This window comes from Periophthalmus magnuspinnatus, chromosome 17 (genome assembly GCF_009829125.3).
Source record: "Periophthalmus magnuspinnatus isolate fPerMag1 chromosome 17, fPerMag1.2.pri, whole genome shotgun sequence".
Lineage (NCBI taxonomy): Eukaryota > Metazoa > Chordata > Actinopteri > Gobiiformes > Gobiidae > Periophthalmus > Periophthalmus magnuspinnatus.
Genome location: NC_047142.1, coordinates 5364165 through 5390184, shown reverse-complemented (window position 1 = coordinate 5390184; position 26020 = coordinate 5364165). Strand labels below are relative to the sequence as shown.

At 39.6% G+C, this 26020-nt stretch overlaps 1 protein-coding gene across 2 annotated transcripts in view; it reads right to left on the bottom strand.

Moving 5' to 3' along the window:
- Nucleotides 1–10585: 10585 nt before the first annotated feature.
- The window catches only part of LOC117385335 (glypican-5-like), a 75227-nt gene continuing 59792 nt past the window's right edge, over nt 10586–26020 (bottom strand). For both annotated transcript variants that reach the window (XM_033982632.2, XM_033982633.2), the window contains one exon: nt 10586–12595. In XM_033982632.2, coding sequence (XP_033838523.1) covers nt 12402–12595 — 194 coding nt within the window. In that variant the 3' untranslated portion in view covers nt 10586–12401. The remainder of the gene's footprint in view (nt 12596–26020) is intronic.

Below are 26020 nucleotides of genomic sequence, written 5' to 3'. Positions count from 1 at the left end.
GTTCTCGTGGAGGTCATGTGAACGCTCCGGCGCTGTCATGTCGTCACCTGACTTTATGAGATTTCACGGCAAGAGGCAGACGAGGGGAGCGCTTCATTTGTCTCATACCCGGACACGTGACAAATAGAGAAGGTGAAATATCTGGATGAGAACAGCAGGCCGCCAAATGAATGGAGTAATTGGATGAGGTTGGTGCGGGAATGAAACGGCGCCATAGCCAGATGGGTACAGTCTCTGCCATAGTGAGTGTGATTTAGAGCAGGCCACCAAAAAACCCATATAAATAAGAGGTCTGTTTTGGATAAGCTGGAGCGGGAATTGTAATATGCTGTACGATACAATTAGCAGCAAGTGTACAGCCCTGTTTCCACTGATTCTCAGCACTTAACTATACAGCATAATAACAAGTTTGAGGAAGTAAAGCGATTTTTCCCCTTTGTTTATGGTCAATAAATTATAAGAGAACTGCACTCTGTCGCTCTCACCTTGTTTCTGGATTTGTTTCGAGCTCCCATTCGCTTTTAAACATGTTTTAACCTGGTTTTAAAAGGGGCTACACTGGATATTTTTCATGTAATAAAGTAGGGCTGTACTGTAATTTGTCTGGCCTCTTAAAGGTATGCAGCTCTGAGGGTCAAAATGAAGCCAATGTGCGCTATTAGAATCTGATTTAAAGCTTTTTTATCGCCTGTGAACTATGTTAGCATGCTAGTTGTTGTTAGGACTACTGTAAAACGCACTTATAAACTCAGCACAGTGAATAATTAGGATTGTATGTGCTAGGAAAGTGAGGAATAAGTTAAAATGGCTGACAGGTTAATATTAAAGATCCTATATCACACAGAATTTACTTTTGTGAGCTTTAAGTCATATTATAATGTTGTTCTTCCTCAAAAACAGATCTGTAGTTGTGTTTTGTTTCATTCTGTTTGAGTAACTCTTTATTATTAGTCTGTCTACATCTGTAACGACTGACAGCGGGACAAAAGATAAAGAACTCGGGAACAGTTTAACAATGTTTGAAAATGAAGGATCAGACGGTTGAGGTAAGCGTGAGGTGTGAGGTTCGTACCGGTTGTGGAGAGCTGGGTTGGAGACAGAGGAGCTGAGCGGGTCCAGGGGGCGGGATCACTGTGGATACGAGGACGATCTAGCGCTAAGTGTCAGGTCCTGGGTCCCATTGTCCTCCCCAGGTGCAGCTTGATTAACGAGATGGGTTGCAGGTGTGAATGGGAGGAGCCAGAATCTCCGCCCAGCTCTAGACTCTGAAACAGAAGGGAGGGGGGAAAGCAGCACAAAAAAAGGCAGGACAGACTGAGATCTCGACATCTCCAAAGCTCAAAATGTTCTGTTCCACCTTTTGATGTCATGAAGTGGTAGTTTTCAAGAGCTACATTTACCTTTAGTTCAGTAGTTTGGCAATTCCAGGGTTGAAATAATCCAGATGATTCTTGTGAAGGTGTGTGGAGTTTAAAAACACAGTGGAGCACTTCCTGTATTACCACATGATGACATCACAAGGTGGAGTGTTTTCAGTTTGAGAGAAGAGCTCAGCCTAAATATGCAGGGTTTGTGTGTTGAACATGTGTGAATGAAACAGTTTGTGATAAGGAAACAAAATCATAACACAGATAAAAAAATAGGGTAATATGGGCCCTTTATGTACCGTATTTTCGCTCTGGAGAATAAATTGCACTGGAGTATAAGTCGCTCTGGAGTATAAGTCCATTATAAGTCACACTGGAGTATAAATCTCTCTGGAGTATAAGTCCTTCCGGAGTATAAGTCGTTCCGGAGTATAAATCGCACTGGAGTATAAATCACTCTGGAGTATAAATCACTCTGGAGTATAAATCGCTCTGGAGTATAAGTCGAGTATAAATCACTCTGGAGTATAAATCACTCTGGAGTATAAATCGCTCTGGAGTATAAATCGCTCTGGAGTATAAGTTGAGTATAAATCACTCTGGAGTCACACCAGCCAAAAAATGCATTATAATGAAGAAAAAATCATATATTTCCCATATAAATTGTATCTGAGTATAAGTCACACCCCAAACTATGAAAAAAGTGCGACTTAATGTCTTAGAAACATGAAACACTGAACTACCGTATTTTCCGGACAATAAAGTAAACATTAGGAGCTGCGCCTTTAAACATCCCACAGTGTCTCCAAGTGAAATGTGCAATGTACAAACTCACACTAAACCATGTGACTCTTGTTCTCAATCTAAACCTTGATGTCTTTTTGTTGTCCCCACAGATTCAGATGTTTGGAGTCCCAGCACTATAATCTTAATCCTCTGCGGTATGCGTACAAGCCGTCTATGTCTGGTGTATGTCGCCTCCCGTCACGTCACAGATGGATTTCCCTTCAGTCTTATTAGCGAGGCCAACAGGTCTGTGCCGACAACATCCCTGCAAATCAATGACCACCTGCATATCCATCCTTTGACTGGGTAGCCCCGAACACTTTATAGACATATGGCCAAACTCATTTCCATACTCATTAATGCTTAGCGATGTTGGGAATTCAAATGGGGTTGTGACGCAGCGATTGTGCCAGCGCGTGTGTGTGTGTCCAACGGCCCATAGTGATATAGATGGTACAGGGGAGGCCACTGACAGAGTTGGAAAGGTGGAATGGCACCCAAGGGAGCCATGGAACATTCACAGCGGCTCATCCGTCTCTGCGACATGAGCGAGAGGGCCGCCCGGTGCATGCCAAACAGCGCCGTGATGGAGAGTCCGGGAGAAGACAGGAGCGGGCTTTGATCAATGCTGGCCATGCACAAATGACTCTACATTCTACATTCTATTCCCTGTTGTTTTATAATCGCCTAAAGCTTCTTTATATCACTGCTATACTCAAGGTGCACTCTGTAACTTCTCTGGTGGAATATCTGTCATCTGAGTGGCAGAGTCCCCGTTATCTCGGCCCACATCAGAGAGTATAATGCTCCCTACAACAGAAGCAGAACAAGACTAGACTAGACTGGAATGGAATGGACAACACTGTCACAATGTCCCTGAAGGTTCATGTCTCACTAACTCCAGTGATTCTGATGATAACTGACGAGCAGAATGCGGAGACAAAGTCATCTCTCACAGCTATAAGTTATAGACGAGGCTATAGTGAAAAGAAAGTGTTGAAGTGCTGGGCTGGGAGAACACTGTCTCTCTCAGTCTTTTCAGTATCACTTCTGTTCCATTCTATTCCAAGGTATTTTTTTTCTCTCAAGACAGTTAATGCAACCTGAACTGAAACATTCAGTAGATTTGACCTCCAGATATTACAAGTTGGTGTTATGTCTTTGGCCACTGAACGAGCAGACCATGACTTCAGGTAAACGACCCTGTAACGGCCATTTCATTGTTCAGAGCCCATGACTGTGCACTTCACAGGTGTGTGAGGTTTGTGTGTATGAGGCTTGTGTGTGTGAGGCTTGTGTGTATGAGGTTTGTGTGTATGAGGCTTGTGTGTGTGAAGCTTGTGTGGGTGTGGGTGTGTGTGTGGGGGTGTGTGTGTGTGTGTGTACCCTGTAGGCTGCACATTGCACAGATCTTACAGATCCACTTCTTTTCACAAACTCTATCATATTTCATCACATCATGTTAAGGTGAATACTGCTTTGGGGGAATGTTACTTGAACAAAAAGGAAAACATCAGCACAGGGACAGCGCCGGGTCAAGGTCCCTCGTGACAGTCCTTTGGTCATGTTGTGTACACAGTTTGTGATTGTGAGGACACGAGGTGTGGACTTGGTGGAGGCATTGGCACAGAAGCGCTGATGTGTGCTACTGTTGAAAATAGCCCAGACAGACAGCTGAGCAGCTGTGACCTCAGCTCCCCTGAACACTCACTTATACTCTGCGTCCACACGGCTCCTTCTCCTACTGTGAGACTACTGTAAAATACCATTAAACTTTCATTCCCATTTCTTATATTATGCTGACTGTATTTGGCTTAAAAGCTCAGTGCGTAGAAGTCTCCACACTGCAGTTTGATACTGTTATTGTCCACGTTTGAGCCTGTCCTCATTGTAAGTTATAAAAGCAGCTCTTAACTTTACATAAGAACTGAAATTACAATTTATTATCGCTGATTATTATCCAAAGAAACTGCTCCCCCTTTAACCCTCACATATCGTATTATCCTCATTACTACCGGAACCAGTGGTGGAAAGTAACAAAGTAAAAGTAGTAAAGTACTCTACTTAAGTAAAAGTTTTCGGTATCTGTACTTGACTTAAGTAGATTTTACAGTGGATACTTTTTACTTTCTACTACACTACATTTTTTAAAATCTAGACTGAAAAAGTAAAAAGTATTTTTCAGATGATTTGAGGAGTTATTTTTTACTATGTTCATGTTAACACCCAGACTAAAGTTTTCGAGTTCAAGCTTTGGTTTTGAGCAAATACAAATAAATACACAAAATTCACGAGAAAAAATAAGCCATTGATTCATATTGTTTCTGTTACCGAAAATATGCATCATTTTTAACACATCACTACATTTACACTTTATTTCACACAAGTGTTGTTAATTTGTTACTTTTACTTTTTACTCTTAAGGTACATTTTTAAACAGGTACTTAAATACGTTTACTTAAGTAGATTTTTTTAGGTGATACTTTACTTTTATTTGAGGTTTTTTTTTATGATTTTCTTTAACAAAACTGAGTACTTCATCCACCACTGACCAGAACTGAACTGAAAAACTGACGAAAGTAAAGATGAGACTGAGATTATGTGATTTTTGAAGTAAACCCAGCACAGTACTAAAAGTGTTTGTTTTGCCTCTCCTTTTATTCTATAACAGACATCTTTACTGGCGGGTTCTGCATTACCATCGACTTTACAACTGTCTGTGGTAAGACGTCCAAAGGGGCAAATCCTGCAGCTGAGTCTGGAACTGCAGTGAATGATCCTCTCTCTTGTGTTTAGTGACAAACTTGTCCATATCCTCACATGATTACATAGTGCCACTTTAAAGTCCAGCAGCGCAGACGGCTTTGGACGAGACAGACGGGGACAATGCGGCCCAATTACAGCGCGAGCACAGACGATACCCTTGGCCTGGTCCCCTCTCTGCTCGTCAGCACCAGACACTCTCAGTTTCACAGCAACAAGCATGAAATAGGCTCGGAGGATCCAATACAGACGGCGTGCAATTGGACGAATACAGCCCAGGGAGAGGGCGTGTTTATGGACTATATGTGTGTGTGTGTGAGTGTGTGAGAGAGAGAAAGAGAGACAAAGAGAGTGTGGAGTGAGTGGACAATGCAGCCAGGAAAGTGTTATTAACATGGAGCTCCCGGACTGATGATGAAAACAGTGGGAGGTGTGGTGAGACTGGGAACAGCCACTGTCGCCAGGGCTGCTGCCATCGCATACTTTTGTGATCACAGGCAGGAAAAAGTGAGACGAGGTGCAACGACGACCAGCTTCATCGGAGTTTTCCAAGAGACGTCGGTATCTGGGGTCGGGATGGCTTGGGTTAAACAGGTGTATTGTTTAATGTGAAGTATTAGGATACACTCGGCTTTACAGATGTTAGAGGAAATTAGTTATTGAGCTTGAAGTAAAAATAAATCTGTGTTTGTGTGATTATCCTGGGGGAGATGGACAGTTTTTGGGAGACTCTGCGCCCCCCTGTGCAGCACACGGGACAGCCTGAGGAGATTGTTTAGTGAGAGAATGTTTGTGCCACAGAACGCTACAGGAGCTCCGTCACACTGATCATCCTTTTCCCCGGGCGGCAGTAGCTCAGTCGGTGGCGAAAAATGAACCGTTGTGTCCTTGAGCAAGACACTTAAGCCACCTCGCCCCTAGAGTCTGACTGCTTCCTTGATGTAAAGCAGTTTCAATACCTTAAGTTGTAAAAGTGCTATGTAAATATGACTTTTACCTTAACTATGTTCCTCATTTCACTGAAAATATTTGAATTTACCTCTTTTTTTGTGTGGAAATTTTATGTTTTTATTGGATTATTGGAGCTACAGCAAGTGAATAATTTCTCTATTCTGATTCTAACCTCTATAGCAGGGGTCTCAAACTCAAATTATCTGGGGGCCGCAGGAGGCAGAGTCTGGGTGGGGCTGGGCTTATCAGGTATTCCACAAAAAAAGCTTTGTTAAAATCTTCTCAAACATTATTGTGGTTTTCAACATACTGAAGGAAATGTGCCAATTCTTGTGGATTTTATGTATATTTGTTGAATCTTTTGCGACGGGAGTACACAGCGCGAGTGACATGTGTTTGGGGTTTACTGATTTAGTGGAACCTTGACGCCACACTAACATTAAACTAAATATTGTCCTGTGGGCCACAAAATATCCTCTTGCGGGCCGCAATTGGCCCCCGGGCCGCAAGTTTGAGAACCCTGCTCTATAGAGATAAGCAGCTAACGCCACCAGGCCAAGCTACACGGTCAGATCTGTAGAGAGGTGTTCACAATCTCAGGAAAAAGTACGTGTTTCCATCGCAAAAAAAAAAAAAAAAAAAAAAAAAAAAAAAAAATAAATACAAATAAAAATTAAATAGAAATAAAATAATAATAAAAATAAAATAAAAATACATAAAAATAATGAAAAAGTAAAAAAGGTAAAATAAAATAAAACAAATAAAAAATAAAATAAAAACCTGGAGTTGTGTTTTGTTTCATTCACACATTTCTAAGTAATCCTTTATTATTAGTCTGTCTACATCTCCAAAGCCCAAAATGCTCTGTTCCACCTTGTGATGTCATGTTGTGCTAGTTTTTCCATCGCAAAACAACGATGTGTAATTAAATAAATGCAAGATACAGTATGTTTAACGCCAATGTGGAACAGTTCTTCTTATTCTTTTCACCTTTAAGTTCTTCTTTTTCTGAAATAAAATCAGCAAAAACACGACAAAACTGACAAATGGTGAAAAAAGCAATACAAAAATACTTCTTGTGCATGAATTATGAGAATGGCAGCAGTCTCTTTATGATAGTTTTGCAGTAGTCCCTGAATAGGTTGTGTTTTTCCCACAGTAAAACCACAGGAGGTGAGTGACTGAGTGTCCCCATCACCACTGCTGTCATCACCACGGCCTGTTTCACTGCTCTGACCAGCACCACATGAGCTAACCCCGTCTCCACCGCCTCTCTGCGACGCTATTCCTGTACGGGGCAAACTCACAGGGGTAAGTTTAGCAAGAGTCTTCCAGGATGCAAACAGAGAAGGTCAAAGCCTGACGCTCTGCCCCGTCCGAAATAGAGCTGCGCCCAGAAGCACTTACAGCCACAATGGGGTTTTACATTTAAAGTTGCATGTAACTATTCTGAAGGGTTTGCCACCTGCTTCTTCATGGAGAATGTAATGCTGGAATGTTCCACAGTGTGACGTTTAACATATACAACACCATCAAGCCAAATTACAGATCAGATCTATGGAGAAGTAATCCCTTTCGCAGTAAAAATGATTTTTTTTTTCAAGAAATATTCAGCACTGTAAACATTAAGTGAATCAGTGCAAGGTAGTATAAGTGAGTTTAATGTCATACTGTGGAATATTACGAGCAAAGCAGGTGGTGAACCTCCAACCAAGAGTACATAGTGCACCTTTAACAAATCAATTCATTATTCTGACCTACAATTGGTTCTAAATTATAACTTTAAGGTTCTATATTATGCAAAATTTACTCTTGTGAGCTTTAAGTCGTGTTATAATACTGTTAAGTCCTCAAAAAATAAACAAATAAATAAACAAATAAAAATAAATAAATACAATTTAAAATAAATTAAAAAAAATAAAAAAAAAATAAAAAAAAATATAAAAAATAGAAATATTAAACAAATAAAAAAAATAAAATAAATAAATAAACATAAATAAGAAGAAAATAAATACAAATAAAATAAATACAAAATATTTAAATTTAATAAAATAAATAAAAATAAATCAAATCAAATTAAAATAATATACCTGGAGTTGTGTTTTGTTTCATTCACACATGTCTGAGTAACCCTTTATTATTAGTCTGTCTACATCTCCAAAGCTCAAAATGCTCTGTTCCACCTTGTGATGTCATGTGGTGCTAGTTTTCAAGTTAACAGCTCCTTTTACCTTTAGTTCAGTAGAGATTGGCAATTCCAGAGCTGAAATTATCCAAGTGATTCTAGTGAAGGTGTGTGGAGTTTAAAAGCACAGTGGAGCACTTCCTGTATTACCACATGACATCACAAGGTGGAACAGAGTGTTTGGAACTCATAAATATTCAAGGTTTGTGTGTTAAACATGTGTGAATGAAACAAAACACAACTCCAGGTCTGTTTGTGATGAGGAAACAACATTATAACAGATCAGAAAAAAGTGTAATAGTGGCCCTTTAACAGCTTCAAATGAACATGCTCTGGAACATTTAGGTTTACATTTTTCCTCTCTGTCCAAAAAATGAACAACTTAAGCTTTGACTTGCTGTAATCTTTTATAAATATTTTGATGTGTCTTGGGTTTTACATGCCGCACTGTGAAAGAAGTGAAAGAATTTGTTGCATTAGCACTTTATAAATTCGGTGAGTTTAACTTTAAGGCTCCTCATTTGACACAGAGAGAACAGAATACAAAGGTGAAGTTTAAAAATACCTTCACACCTTGTCTGACTTCTTCCACATATTTAAATTAGTGGGTTAAATTTGACAAAAAAAAGTTAAAGCCAGGGTCACACTTAATCTTCTTTCCTCACTTCGAGCTTAAGTCTACTGAATTATGATTCTGTTAAGGTTTTCACAGGTTTAAATTGGATCTGAGGCAGGGGCCTATACCGTACAATGACAGTCACCTAAAGTTGGCTCACACTGTGCAAAAACGCTGATGTAGTAACACAGATCAGCACCTTCTCTTTATGGGCAAAGGGTATAAAAAGTTCATGTTTTTGTTAAAGGGCCAATATTACGGTGTTTTCTGATCCATGTTATAATGTTTCCTCATCACAAACAGACCTGGAGTTGTGTTTTGTTTCATTCACACATGTTTAACACACAAAAACTGTATATTTAGACTCAATTCCACCTTGTGATGTCATGTGGTAATACAGGAAGTGCTCTACTGTGTTTTGAAACTCCATACACCTTCACTAAAATCATTTGGATAATTTCAGGCCTCTGTTTTAATCTCTGCTGAACAAAAGGTAAAAAGTAGCTTCATGACATCACAAGGAGGAACAGAGCATTTTGAGCTTTGAAGATAGACAGAATTATAATAAAAAGTTCCTTAAATGTGTGTGAATGAAACCAAAACGCAACTCCTGATATGTTTTTGAGGAGATAACAGCATTATAACTTGCTTAAAGCTCACAAGAGTCAATTTTGCGTAATATAGAACCTTTAATATGTGGAAGAAATGCAGATAAAATACTATCCATCCATTTTCTTCCGCTTATCCGGGGTCGGGTCACGGGGACACCGGTCTAAGCAGGGACTCCGAGACTTCCCTCAGCCTAGACACATCTCCAGCTCCTCCGGTGGGACCCCAAGGTGTTCCCAGTCCACCTGAGAGACATCTTCTTCAACGCCTCCTCCTGGCGGACCATGCCTGAAACATCTCCTGGTAAAATACTATCAAAAATAAATCACAATCTGAGTTATAGCAATTATCCAAACCACAAAGGCTGAAATTATTTAGATTATAAAACGTCCTCTTTAAAGAACATATCATTTTGTTTTATTGAAAATTATCTACTTGTAGTTAGAAAATGATTGGGATTCTTGTATCAGTTTATCAGTCCATGTTTTAGTCTTTTCTCAAATGTTAATGCTCCTCAAATTTAGAACAGAATCTGACTATATATCGAATCTATATATAGTTTCCACATTGCAAATCTAATCACAATCGCAAAAAATATACCTCTTTTACAATATTCCATTACGTACGTATCGATGATATTACTTTTTCCTGATTCCTTGCCGTACATCTCCATCTCAAAGCCACTAACCACTCCTTTGAAGATAGTGAGGTTCAGATCTGAGCCAAAGAAAAGAAACGGTTTGAGAGGGGAGTTAAATACGCTATTTTTGTTAGGAAAGACAATCCTTCCTTGCGCAGAAATGTGGGCCTTAGACATCATCTATCTCCTATCTATAACTCCATCCTCAGACCCAAAGCAAACAAAGGAAACAAATAGGGTTAGCCAGGATGCCAATAGGTGTGAAAGTACCATTACCCAGTTTTCTTTTACTACTTTTCCTGATTACTTATACTTTTCTACTCCTTCTTAACACAAAAACAAACTCTTGAACTGAAACTGATGATCCATTTTCTCTATAATTCCGGTGCACAATTTTGTGAGAAAATACCTATAAATAAAACTATTCAATCAAAAATCGTTCCCAAATCCAGACTTATTTTCATGGAATCGTGCGGCAGTATAAAAGAAGATTAACTGAAAACCAAACTAAATAGAAAAATTCAATTTCAGTTCAACCGACTAATTTCAAAGAGACGATTTGAGACCAGGAAAAAAAAGCAGAGCACTTTTAATAGAGCTCAGCGACACTGGATAATACCAAAATAATACAAAAAAAGGGGGGAAAATAAGACAAAAACAATGGCACGTGACTTCAAATATGTACATTTATACACAGGTGGTGGGTGCGGCAGGTAGAGCAGGTTAAGGACCAGACAAATACAAGAAAACAGAGCACGTGACAGTTCCATTGGCCAAGCTGAAGACATTGCATAGTTTTTAATAAGGGTCATTCTCCATATTGTCACTGATTGGAACATTTAAGTTAGTTAGCTTATTTTGTATGCACATCTTTGACAATCACATTCATTCAATCCTAGAGCTCATCGATGACTTTTGTGAAATAGAAAATAAATAGTATGACGTGTAATCTCCAAAATGTAATGCGTTTTTTGGATAGTCAGAATCAACCAACAATGGAGTAGATGGAGATGTTCAAACTATGTGGGGATAAAAAAAGAAATATTACAAGGGTTTTATGGTTGAATGAAAATGAATGAGCATTGATTAACATTTACCGCTTAACTATAACACCCAAAATTCAGTCAAACTCCAGTGCCCAGACCAACGCCTTGGCAGAGGTTTGTTTAATTGTGTATCAACTTACTGTTATGCGTTCTTCTGGCTTTAATTCCAATCTAAACTTGCTTTTTGGCACCTTGGGATAAGTAAAATAATGCCTACATTTGAAAAAAAGTATAATTTATAAACTACGCCTCAGTTTTCAATGAGGAATTTAAGCGTTGGAGCTCCCCCTAGTGTCAGCAACATGAATGAACATTAAAAAATAAACAAATGAAGGTCTTAAACTGACTGCAGGATGAGTCCAGAGATTGTTTATGGGCTTTAAAACTGCACAGGAATTAACCTATGACGCAACAATCCAGGCAAAGTTCTGAGAGAAAAAAAAAATCTTTGGATTAATGGTAAGTATGTAAGATATGTACGATTAAAAGCCCCAAAAAAGCTAATTTTGGATAACAGGTGTCCTTGTTTGGGGAAATGAATTGACTGAAAAAGAAAAATGGTCCAGAATTTGATCAAAAACTTTTTGCTCTTTTGTCACTCAATTTTGAATTTCGCTTTCCAGGGCGATACATGCATTAGTGTGTCATTCCAACAAGCAAACACAAAAACCGAACGCACAAACCGTCTTTCGAAAGCGACCACTTTGAATTTGAGCGCTTTTCTTTTCGTGACCGTTTGTGCATACCTGCTTTTCTCATGATAACAGTGAAACGTCTGAAGGCTTCCGCAGGCACTCTCAAAGTAATTGTACAAATAAAATAAAAAAAACCACTGGCAAATTTTCTTCATACATCAAATCTCTCTACCTATATACAGTTACACCCAGTGCCAGTGTGCCATGCTCTACCAGTGAACTCATTACATTCTAATCCCTGCCAAGGTACAAAGTCATTAGAGTTTATCACGTTGGCTCTTCCGGTTTCGGGCGCGCAGGTTTCTTCTATCAATCCATCATGCATTCCTCATAATCCCCCCAAAGAAAATGACTTGAATTCTTCCGCGTTACTGGAGAACAGTGCTGTGCGGTGATAGCACAAGGGAAGAAACGGCAGCAGAACGAACCAGTGGATTAAACAGTTGCAAAGTGGGAGTACTTTTTAAGAATGTAGTCCAGGTTTAAACCATAAAGCGCTTATATGTGTGAGTAAAGCGATTATTGCAATTACCTGGAACAGTGAAAGCAGCAGATTTTCATTGCAGATGAGTACGCGCGTATGTCTACTCATTCTTTGTTTTTATGCAAAATACGACATTACGTCCCTGTCAACATTGTCCTCCGTCAGCTTATTGACTTATCGTTTCGTTAAGTTGAAGATATGTGTAAAGATGTAAGCAGTTTCCTTCCAGGTGGTTGGGGGGGTGTTGGGACAGTAGCATTCACGGCCGGCGTAAGGTCAACAGTGAGCAAAGTGCAGCGAGGAGCAGCGCGAAGCTCCACGGAAGGGGCCGGAGAGACGTAGCCGAGCCCCCGATCACCATCACCGACGTGGGCTTGACAGGTTTGACGTGCAGCCTGTCACTGCCCGGCTGGTTCCCCAAAGATTTCCCTTCAGTCAAGACTTCGGGATGAGCTGTAACAGACAGACACAAAGAGGTCAGGGCCCGCTATCAAAAAGGCTGCTGTTAATTGAATAGTAAAATGTTATTTGTACAACGTGAGATCTTATCGTTTTTAAAGTCGTGTTTCATTTCAGATTAAGTAATTACGCCAGTGTTGATGAATGACATTCTTTTTGAAATTATGCAAATAAAGTTGATCAAATAAATGTGTAAAATTGTGTAGAAGCAAACAGATATAAAAGATACACCCAATTATAGGTCAAATCCTCCAGCTAAGTTTGTCCTAGCGACGAGAGCACGGAGACGGGTCGGTGAGCACAGAGCTGGAGGTGCCCCAGTGGCATTAAAGAATGGGTCAAAAGCAAAGGACAAATTTCTCTAAAAAGTGGCCCTTACCTTAGAATGAATCTTGCTTCTTATTCAGTTAATACAACAACACAGGGTTGAGGGTTAGTGCAGTTTTATTTTGGTAAATGATCAAATCTTTGTATATCACAGGCCAGGGGCATCAAACACATTTTCACCGGGGGCCACATCACCAAAACCGTCACTCTCAAAGGGCCACATGTAATGCAAATAAACTACTTTTTTAACTTGTTCATTAACCGTCTTTGTATTCATTTCTCATTCAAGTTACAAATATTACATATAAATTTCCATAGATGTAAAAATATGGCTGTATAACTGTCTCCTGATAAACTGACATTTTAAGACAGTCAAACCTTTTAATTCATCTTGTTGTGGGCCACATAAAATGACGTGGGGGGGCCACATTTAGCCCGGGGGCCTTGAGTTTGACACATGTTCTCTAGGCACTCAAAGCACTTCACATCAAGTAACTACTCATCTAATCGAAACAACAGCCTTCAGATCAGTGGACAAACACTTTACTTTCTTAACACGGATCTAAAGTTCTCAAGAAATGTGACGCCCAGATACTCAAACTAGTACTGTTGATAGATACTGATTTGACATAGCATCCATACTCTTGAGTAGCATGAAGTAAAAGAAACTAACAAACAATTCTGCATCGAAAAAGACCTTATATTGTATGCAGTTAGGATTACAGAGGTCCCTCGGTTCACCTTTCGCGTTCTCGCTGTTTCGCGGATTTTTCCAGTGCAATTCTACGCACTTTTTTGTTGAAGGATGAAGTTTAAATCTATTAAACGAGAGAGAAATGTAAGGAAATGTTAATGCCTGCGTGAGAAAAGTGTATAAAGTGTGTGGTGAGGGGTTTTACAGCTGCAAAACATATAGAATAATTGTAAAAAATAAAGTTGAACACTACAAGGGACCACTGTATCATCTAGATCTGAGTTGTATGCAAAGTGCGTTCATTTCAAAGGCTGTTTATTGAGCTTTTTCCGCAGGATTAGAGCTGAAATGTTTGTATTCGAAAACACTGCACATCCTTACGTCTGGACCGCTGTCTTGAGACATATTTGGCTGAATTTCAGTGCAAGCGGAGCAGTCCATCGGCTTATGTTATCACACCAACTGTAAATCGATTTAAGAAACAGCAGGACAGACAAATCGTTTATACTGTGACAAAAATGACCCAATAAACAGGAACAAATTCGCTCTGTCCTTCACCGACAAAGGCTTTGAACCCATCCAATTTGTGAACATGCGGTTGTCTGTTTGTATATTGATTGTTCTGGGGGCTTGGCAAAACTCCTGAGTAAGACAAATGTTCATTATAGCAATTCATTTTTTCCGTCCATGAAACAATGCATTGTTTATTCTAAATCCGAAGCTTTGGGTGGAAATTGGCTGCATGTGAATAGTCTGGATTACATTAATATTTTACACTAAATGAGCAGCAGTTAATTAATGAAACCCAAGAGAATAAGCAATTATAAATGTCAGTTATGTCTGTAACGTATTGGGAAGGATTATGAGAGCATGGTGCAATATGATTTGAATAAAATCCTATTATAAAAAAGGTTCAAGGTCAATCAAGATTTCTTATCGCAAAAATAACCATCTGTTCTACTTTAAGCAGAAATAATGGGACCCAAAAGGAGCGAGCCGGGATGTTATGTTCCAATTTAGATTATTACTTTACATTTGTTTGGAATGATGTAGTAATTCTAAACGTTATACACACATACTTTATCGTATCTGTACTTTAGTTTGCCTTAATAAAGCATGAACAAAGACCTAATTCATAATGAACAAATAAGAAATAGTAAGAATAGTCACATTTTTATATAGAGCTTTTACCTTTAAGGCGCTGGTTTTAGCGTTTTACATCACTCATTCACACAAACGTTCATACATCAGTTTACGCAGACATTTGGTGAGGTGGGTTAAGTGTTTTGCCCAAAAACACAACATCAGCTTTCATCTGTGGGAGCTGGAATCGCACCGTCAACCTGTGGGTCAGTAGATCTAACCCCTCAACTAATGATATTTATGTCGAGAGCGGGATTTGAACCAGCAACCTTCGGATAAGTGGGCAAACTGTTGCTTAATAACTACTTGATTTTTTTATTATTTTTTTTTTATGTGGGGAAGGTTATTCTATTATTCAGTCAAAGAAAAAGGAAAAAGGACGAGGGGAAAAGAGAAACGGAAAAGGGAAAAGAAAGAGAGAAGGGTTAAAGAAGGAAAGGGAAGGAAAAGTAGAGAAGGGGTGAGAGAGAAGAAAGAAAAGGAAGGAAAGGGAAGAAGAAAAAGAAGGGGAGAAAGGAAAAGAGGAAGAAAGGAAAGGAAGGAAAATAATAAGGGGAGAAAGAAAAAGGAAGTAAATGAAAGAGAATGGAGACTCAACCCTGAAACTGAATGTCAAAACTAGTTTTAACTTCATAACTTTACTCACTCATTCATTCATTTTACCTGCTCAATAATAATAAAACATTAGTTCTTTGTAAGACCCCGCCCCCTCAACCCTCCCCCTCAACCCGCCCCCTCAACAACCCGCCCCCTCAACCCACTCCCAGCTCTGATCATTGTTTTATTTCTGTTTCTTGTCCTTTGCTTTGTACCAGGATTATCATTTTACTGTTTCCTGTGCATGTTTCTATCTGTTATGTTTTGTACTGCACTGTTTCTTTTTTTCCATAAAAAAAAAAAAAAAAATAAAACAAAACAAACAAAACAAAAAAAACTACTTCGTTAATACCTTGATCACTTGAGTATTTACTGTGCCTGAATCCTTCTTAATAAACTATTTGTTCTTATGAAACAAGTCTTGCTTTATTAAGGCTAATAAAGGAGAGGTTATGATCAGTGGTAAGTACCTGTTTAAAAATGTACTTTAGTAAAAAAAATATTTCACACAAGTGCGATATTGATTAAAAAAATAATACAGATACATTTCATATTTTGTGTATTTATTTTAGTTTATATTTAGTCCACGAACATGGTAAAAATAATCCCTCAAATCATATGAAAAGTACTATTTACTTAAAAAAATGTAGTGGAATAGAAAGTACAGATACTGCCCTCAAATGCAGTGAAGTAAAAGTAAAAGTATCCACTGTAAAATGTACTTAAGTAAAGTACAGATCCCTAAAAATTCTACTTAAGCACAGTACTTCAACACTGGTCATTATAAAGTTGCACCATGAAAGATTAAAAATAGTCATGAATGGCGTCTTCACTGTCCCCTAATGAATCAAAGCAGTGACTCTTTGCAGCACTTTTATTATATTCTAGGTCACATTTTCAGTACGATGTAAAAATGAAAAATGAAAAGTACATGGGAGTGTGTTGCTCATCCCCACAGCTGCATCTACTGTACTGTCCCGAGTACACGGAGGCCAAAGCCAAGAGGAAAGAGGGATTGGTGAGGAGGGAGCAGGGGCCATAACAGAGCAGGCTGGAGGTGAGTGGGAGGAATAACAACTGCCTTGGTCATCAGTTCCTTAGAACATTCTTGAGGGTGGATAAATGCATTGTTTTCTTTTCCCTTTTGGCTCCGCTCCTCCGTTCTTCATTCGTCTATTGTTCTCGTGACAGACCCACAACCATATACAGCTTAGTGCTAATGCTGCATAATGCTTTTGTTTGAATAGCACTGTGGTTAAAGATGCACTGTGGGACTTTTTGTATAAATATGTGATCATTTAGCATCCTGTTGAGCGGGCCAACATCAGCTTCGACTGGGATGTTCCGCTGTACGGCATTAACAGATCCATGCAGGTATCTACAGTATGTACAATAACAGGTGCGGTTATTGATAAAACAAACTACTTCATCTTCTTTTTCTTCTTCTTCATCATCATCTTCTTCATCTTTTTCTTCTTCTTCTTCATCATCATCTTTTTCTTCATTATCATCTTTTTCTTCATCATCATCTTCATCTTTTTCTTCTTCATCTTCTTTTTCTTGATCTTTATCATCATCATCTTCATGTTCTTCTTTTCCTTCATCTTCTACATCATCTTCATCTTTTTCTTGTTCATCTCTTTCTTCTTCATCTTCATCTTCTACTTCTTCATCATCATCTTCTTCTTCTTCATCATCATCTTCTTCTTCTTCATCATCATCTTCATCTTCTACTTCATCATCTTCATCTTTTTCTTCTCCATCTTCATCATCTTCATCTTCTACTTCTTTTTCATCATCTTCTTCTTCATCTTCCTTTCCTCCTCCTCCTCCTCCTCCACAGATCTAACTCTACAGTCACTCGGCCTGATGCGTAGATCGATTCGTTTAATGCCATACTGTGAAACATCCAAAGCAAAGACGTAGCATCTTTATGGAGACGAGCAGTTATTAGACTGTCAAAACTTACATAACATGAGGGTAAATAGAAACCGCTGAAAACGTTTGTGTTTGAATAATCTGAGTTTGATTCCCCCGTTTGCCGATCCGTTCAGATTTTAAAAGCACATCTAAAACGACACTTGATCAGCGCTGCCAGGAGATCTCCTTAGCATAATCTGTTAATTAGGTCAACATTATACAGTTAGCATCCAGAGAACTCTTATTGTTTCTCATTAGCTGCCATTAAAAGAATTTATTTGAACACATTTAACACAAAAAGCTTTGTTTGGAGATTTGTAAAGCGGTCAACTGGCTTTCGATCGGACCTCAGGAGACCAATTAGAGACTGATGGACTGTGTCTGTCCATGGATCATGCTGTCCCGGGTCCGTTTAGCGTAGCAGTGGAATGCTAAAACTCCCAGCACTATTTAGGAGCGCTGTCTTAGCTTCACAAATTCACAGCCACTTCCTCACAAACAGGTTTAAGGCAAAAGGAGGAAGATTCTTTCACACACTCCATTACTGCCCATCCATCTCAGTGCACATTTTGTCCACAGTTCAGTCTTTATGTGGTCTCTTGTCAGCTCGGGGCTCCATTTAAACTAATCTGGCTTTTTTGTATTGGGGTAAAACAAGAAGTTTGTGCACACACTCTTTTCTGGGAACTGTCCTTTAGTCTTACACAGACAATCTGGGGCTGCTTACAGGGTCTCTGGCAGGCTGCTGAAAGGCCAAAAGAGACAGAACTACAGAGAGATACACATCGTAGACCCGAGACTCGCCTAGCAACCGCCGCACCAGCGTGGCAACTCCCGGGCCGGATCATGGCTGTGGAATCCGAGCGCGACGCTTCTTGGCGGAACATGACTATTAAGCTTTTTGGCAAGATTAAGATTTAGCCTCTTTCTGCACACAAATACAGGAAGGACAAATAGGCACGGGGCCCTGGGAGGACACTGACCTCTACCAGCCAGCGAGGCCATTCTCAGGACGGAGGGGAAGAGATTTGTGAGTTTTGGTTAAAGTAGGGCTTGGAAATATGGAAAAATACAAAGAAATCATGGTTTTACATATCGGTTAATCTCAATTTTCGCTTGTACTTCTGTTTTTTCTTTTCAAAAACAGATTAAGAATAGCTTTTTGTATCTATTTTATAAACAAAAACAACACAGACGTTTCATAATTGCCATTTAACACAAAAAATAGCCCAATTTATTCCTCCAAAGCTGAAACTCTGCTCAGACCACACACTTTTAGTGACAACATTGGCCATAGATCTGTTAAAAACAGATTAGACATGTCATGTCATTATATCATTATAAACTAAAGGATTAACTAAAGCAAAGCACAGAAATGTAGTTTGAATAAAGATAATAGCAACAAAATAGCAGTAATTATAACTGCTATTTACTTCAACCTCATGTCAGAGTCTGGAAAAAAGGTGTTAAAATTAAGAATAACATTTGCATTCATATTTATTTTTTGTTTAATTGCAAGTAAGTACATTGCATAGAGTGAACATAAACTGTATATATATATATATATATATATATATATATATATATATATATATATATATATATATATATATTCTATATTTTACCAAATTATTCTGTCATAGTCCTATTGTTCATTGTTCAATACATCTGACATTTGATTCACTGTTTTGATTATTAAAATAGGTTTCTTTTACATTAACTTTGTGCAGATGGTGGTTTAACAAAGTGGTTTATCGCAGTCATGATTTAGTCCACTTGTGTCAAACTCAAGGTCCGTGGGCCAAATCTGGCCCTCCACATCATTTTATGTGGCCCTCGACAGGGTAAATTAAAAGGTATGATGGTTTTAGAACATTATTTTATCAGGAGTTACGCAGATACACAGCCATATTTTTACATCTAGGCAAATGCATATGTAATATTTGTAACTTGAATAAGTAATAAATATAGAAACAGTTAATTAAAAAGTTTAAAAAGTCGTGAGATTTATTTTACATCTGGCCCTTTGAAGGCAGCCATTTTGCTGATGTGGCCCTCGGTGAAAATGTGTTTGACAGCCCTGATTTTTTCGATATGTCATGATCCTTCAGAGCCATTAAACTGCACATGTCGCTGTTTAAATGTAATTGTAGAGCTCATATAAGCTGTGGATGAGGAATATTGCTTCTAGTTAGCAAAATGCACTAAACACAATGCACTTGGTTATGTTCATCATCTTTAGCAAACAGAAGATAAAAGCACCATTAATGTTTATTTTTTGTGAACTTGGGGTTGATTATTAAGGGTCACGAAAGGCTGAATTTTTTACTGAATCATATCGAATCGATTTGAAATATATCGTATCATATTGTATCGAATCGAAAAAGTACTGTATTGAGATATGTATCGTATCACGGCCTATGTATCGAGGTATGTATCGTATCGACAAAATCTTAATACCCAGCCTTAGTGTGTAGTAGTATATTTGGTCATATACAGGGCGAGGATAAACACAATAACAAAGGACAAAGGTCACATGTTCTAGGGCCTAGAACATGTGACCTTATTTTAATAAAATCTAGCACTCAAAGCACTTTACACATTCACATATCATCGTACGGAGACACTGACAGCGAGGTGGGTTAAGTGTTTTGCTCAAGGACACAGCGACAACATTCATCCGTGGGAGCTGTACTCGCAACACCAACCGATCGAGAGAGAGATTTGAATCATCAACCTTCAGATCGGTGAGCAAACACTCTACCAACCGAGCTACTGTCCCCTCCATAACCCCACCAGGATTGCAACCAAAAGACCTGAGGCTGAAGTACAGAAAAACCCCTTGTCCTTGTCGACAAAAACAAGCAGCGATGGTGCAATAGTGAACTTCATTTAACGAGAGGAAGAAGGAGGAGACATCTGGAAGGACAAAAAAAAAGTGTATTCCTGCAGATAAATGTCTTGCCTGCCAATCTGCACAATCTCAAAATAGATCCGCGTATTTGTTCTCCCGCTCCCTGCACATCTATAGCACTATGCAGACAAAATAAGATAAGACAGTGACTCCTTCAATGCAGCGACTTCAAAAGAGCAGATCTGGTTTGAAAAGTGTACAAATGTATGAAAGTATAATTATGTTGCTGTTGGTTCAGATGACTGCAGCTTACACAACTTTTCAAACTTGTTTTTAAATGCATCAAATGTAAGAATTCTTGACTTTTCAACTTCAGAGTATTTTCAGACGTGTGTTGCTTAGAAAAAAACATACAGTTATGAATGTTTCATTTCGTGGGGGCGAGTCATATACTTTGATGAACACTGTTGCCTACACCAGCTGCAGTTAGAGACTTAAACTGCTGCTGGATATAATGCACCGGTGTTCATCCGCACTTCTCACAACACCTTTGGGTATTTTTGATGCATGCTTGTTTACTTTAGCTTATTATGCATGAACGAAAGGATATAAACCACGGATATGTGCATGAGTAGACAGTAATTACCAGACTGTTCTTGCACCGCCACAGCTCTCCCGTTGCCTCATCGCACAAGACGCGAGAGGAAAAACAAAAGTGCGAGTCCATATTACACAAAATTGACTCTCGTGAGCTTTACGCCATGTTAGAATGTTGTTACCTCATAAAATATCTGGAGTTCTGTTTTGTTTCATTCACACGTGTTTGAGTAATCCTGGTTTATTAGTCTGTCTGCATCTCCAAAGCTCAAAATGCTGCGTTCCACTTTGTGATGTCATGAAGCAGTAGTTTTCAAGTTAACAGCTACTTTTTTTTTTTAGCTTTTGTTCAGTAGAGATTGGCAATTCCAGAGCTGAAATGATCCAAATCTAGTGAAGGTGTGTGGAGTTTAAAACACAGTGGAGGACTTCCTGTATCAACACATGACATCACAAGGTGGAACAGATCATTTTGAGCTTTGGAGATGTAGTGTTTCTAGTTTGAGAGAGCTTAAATATCTAGGTTTTGTGTGTTAAACATACGTGAATTGCGCAAAAAACAACTCTAGGTGTGTTTGTGATGAGGAAAAAACATTACAACATAGATCAGAAGATAGCGTAATATGGACTTTTAAACTTTAAGGCAGTAACAGATAATCTACAACAGAACTGTAGTTGCAGACCTCATCTGGAACTCCAGTTATATCACCGGCCAAGATGCACTGTACTTTTCAAATACCTCCCAATGGCAATGAAAAAATTGGTTTAATGCCAAAGAGACCATATTTTAAGATGACTTTCAAATGTAGTTTAAGAAGCCAGAAACATTTAATCCAGACTTAGGTGGGGTAAAACATGACAACTCCAAGACTAACTTTAATTCTGAGAGGTCTAACACGACGTAGAAAGTTTATTACAGGTTGGCGCCAGTGATCCTCTTGTACATTTTTCACTTCACCCGCTCCGACCGGCTTGCACACCTCTTTTCCTCACTCTCTGTAGTCACGGACCTTTGACCCCAAGTACTTAAAATCCTTTATGTCCTCCCCTTCACATCTCCTCGCTAAAACCTAACCTCTCTAATTGGCGCCCCATTTACGGACATGAAAGCTGACTTCTAACTAAATGTAGCTGCGTTGTGTGGATATTATTCATCCGCTCAGTCAAAAGTGCACCACTACCTGCCTCACTGTATATTTTCTTGTGCTTCCCTCCAGACCCGCTGAATATTTCCCAGTACATACCTCTGCGAGCTAAGACAATAAGAGTCAGACTCATCCCTGCTTTATCCATCCAGTGTATTTTTCAATATCAGTGGAATGTCTGCCTTTATTTGCTTAGTACTGTGTTACCGCAGGAATGCCAGGTTCTGTGTTAGTAACCAGGACTGAGCTCGGGGCGAGTCCACCGAGTCAAAGGGGTCACTCCAGCAATGTGCCCCACCCTACGCAGGCCGCCTTTATATGGGCCCCCAACAGAGAATCCAGGCTAAAGGCTTTAATCAAGGCGCTGTAATAAACTGGGCCGGCTCACGGTCGCTGCACAGTCTGCATAAACAGCACAAGGATCCTCCAGAACTGCTAAATTGGGCTGGGCTCAAGCTTTGGGTCGAGGCTTAATAGAAGGCAGCAGTGGAAGTGACATACAAGGGTGTTACACACACAATAAAACTCCAGTCTGCAGCTTTCAATAAAGAGCGGTTTATGAGTCTGGACACCGTGTTTATAGAAATATTTACCGAGAGGAAACTGTACTTCTTTTCTTTCTGATATGAGGCTGTCTACAGAACGTGCTGGTGAGCTTGTATCTGGACAAAATATTTGATATGTACGCATCATGGCTGGAAAGTACCTGAAGTACTTTGAAGACCAACTCTGAATATAAAGCCAAAGAAACAGGTACACTCATGTTCTGTGAAGGATTAATTTATTCAGCCATTTCACTATTAACAAACCTACTTAACAGGTTCAGATGACCTAAAAAGCTCTACTCCTCTTTTCTTAAGTACAGTGAGGTATAATTATAACATTTGTATCGTTAATCCTTGCATCCTTCCAATTAAAAATACACAGTGTCGTATAATTAATAAGAATTCAAACTAAATCAAAGCGAGCGACAAGTGCCTTTGTACGATGCAGCTTTCAAAGATTCTATTCATTCTACTCGCTGTGAGAATATACACAGCTAACGATCAAAAGGTCAATGGAGCCAGAGCGAGGACGGATATCACAACTAAAGATCCAAGGGTATATAGATTCATATTATATAGGTTTGAGCAGTGAGAACATTTGTGCATATCTGATTACACATTGTTGGTCTCTTCCGAATCCAAACACAGAAGGATCATCTTTGTGGCTGACCAAATCCACCTCAGATCCACGTGTTTGTCTCTGTGCAGTGAGTGTGCCCTGCAGAGCTCACTCAGCCTCTTGAGCCGCACATGAAAGGCTGAGGGAAATGGCGGTCCCTCTGGTAATATCCGCACTGGGACACAGCCCTACATCTGCTGACCATCCGCAGCAGAACACGCCACTGTCCAGAACCAGGCCAGAACGGGACGGAAAAAACTGTGGCTGCACGGTCCCCGCTCTCATGTTCAGTGTATGTTTTGGATGAAATGAAGGCGGGACATTAGGCCAGTTGGTGGTCACGTTTTTTATATAGAGCTTTTGGAGGTGTGTCCTTGGGCAAGACATTTGACCCAACGACAGTACGCATTCATCTTAAATTAATGTTTTGTTTTTTTTTTTTTATTATGTCGAGAGCGGGATTCGAACCGCCAACCTTCCGATCAGTGGACACTCCAACTGACCAACTGTTTCCCTCATCATTCAATGCATCATAAATGGATCTTTTGTTATTTATCACATGTATTTTTCATCGTAGTAGTGGACTTTTTGTTAATTTTCATACACCAGTGAACGCAGACACAGGGGGCGAGGTGGGTCAAATGTCTTGCCCAAGGACACAACAACTGTACGCATTCATCTTAATCAATGATGTTTTTTTTTTTTATGTCAAGAGCAGGATTCAAACCGCCAACCTTCTGATCAACTGACCAGCTGTTGCCCTTATCATTCAATGCATGATAAATGAAACTTTTGTTATTTATCACATGTATTTTTCATTGTACTACTGGACTTTGTTAATTTTCTGTACTACGCAACGTTTTGAGCTGAACAGGGTTGAATAAATAACATCTATGACTCATTATAGATAATAACAGATTCTTAAGTGTTCTGGCGTTTTTTATTGCAGCTCATTATTGGGGAGTATTGTGTGTGAAAAATCTGCTGACAGCCCCGAAAGAGACGAGATTGTGTCCACGAGAACGCAACGCAGTGAGCTTTTGACATAATTACTATGTATAGAATTACGCTATTCACGTCCCAGTTGTTTTCTTTATATTAGCGAACATGTAGCCCCTCAAGATGTGTAACTCACCAGACAAATATATACACACGAAAAGAAACAACTCTCGCAAGATTATTGTCCACATGTGAGCACGGCCCCGCGTCACGAGATCATGTCCCTTCCCAAGTACACAACATTCTTTAGAAAACTCTCTCTCTCCGAGTTTCCACCGCTTCATCCCTTCTTTGCATGAGAAAAGCAGGTGCGTGTATGCGGCCGGGCGACAAAGGAGTAAACTGGAGTCTGAATCAATCCGGCATAATCCTGGTAACACTGGTGTAGGTTAGCCATATCCTGCCCAAACAGCCGCACTCTCACACAAAGAATGCGCCTTCTCCTGCCAAAACAAACAGCTGCAGCACACCTTTATGGCCCGACTGATTTAAAGGTCCACTATGGATCTTCTGTCCGTAGAGATTGTACAGCTTTGCCTGGAATGCTTCACGTCTCCATAGAAGCGAGCGGGAGTGTCACCGGGGCAAGTTACAGGTCAGGTCTGTGGAAAAGTGACCCTGCTTACAATAAGAATGCTTGTTTTTCAAGTAATTTTGACCAATAAATACATCCAACATTGAAAAAAGGCATGTTATTGAAGTTTAATACCGTACTGTGGAACATTCCAGGCGAAGCAACAACTCCATAGTGGTGAACCCCTACTTGAAATGTTACATAGTGCATCTTTAAAGCTCCTATATTAGATAACATAGATTCTGGTGAGCTTTAAACCCCGTTATAATGTTACCTCTGCCCTAGGCCTTAAGTTCTTTTTGTTGTTTGGATTTATACATTATGTTTCTTGTCTGCGTCTCTGAATCTTCGACTTTCCCCTTTATCATGGCTGTTGGAGCGCTTGGATGTGATTGGAGGACTGTTTTCCAGCCTGGCCAATCGTGGGGCCCATCTTCAGCCACCTCCCACCAATTTAAGAAGATTCGGGACACCTTTTCGGGGCTGCTGGCCTGGTGTGGCCAGTATGTCAAGTCACTACAGGGGTACTACTGTGTTTTGAGACACTTCATTGTCAGTGCTGACTCTGTTTGTTCATAAAGGTTTGTTACTTACTGTGAAATTTATGTTGTACTTAACTTTACCCTTTATTTTTTTAAAACCCTTGCAAGGTACTCTTTACCCTCACCACCCCTGTTTATTAAATTACTTCTTATTTTACCATTTTCCATCTTGGTTTTCTTCTGTTACTTCCCTGTCCCCACACGAGCTGGGTCGTAACAACCTCATCCTTTCTTATTATTCTGTCTCCAAAGCTCAAAATGCTCTGTTCCACCTTGTGATGTCAGGAAGTGGGGGTTTTCTTGTTCACCGCTACCTTTTACGATTTGTTGAGTAGAGATCGGCTATTCCAGGGCAGAAATCATCCAAAAGATTCTAGTGAAGGTGTTTGGAGTTTAAAAACACAGTGGAGCACTTCCTGTATTACCACATGACATCACAAGGTGGAACAGAGAGAAGAACTCAGCCTAAATACGCAGAGTTTATGAGTTAAGCATGTGTGAATGAAACAAAAACACAACTCCAGGTACGTTTTGGATGAGAAAACAACATTAAAACACAGATCAGAGAATACAGCAAGATGGACTCTTTACGGAAATTCCCATAATCCTCTTCGACACGCAGGTGAGGACTCAAGACGCCTGTCCATTCCGGGTAGAATTAGTCTCCGATAGTGTCTGGGATGTTGAGATGTTAAACAAAATCTTCCCAGAGTCGCAGAGTGGGATCTACAGCTGTGGAAGTCCAGATAAGCTTGTGGGTGTGAGAGAAAGAGAGAGAGAATACGAAAGAGAAACAACAGAGGGCATTGATGGATGAAGGACTGTGCACTCTGCTCTGGCGCCGATCGGCTTCAAATTCCAAA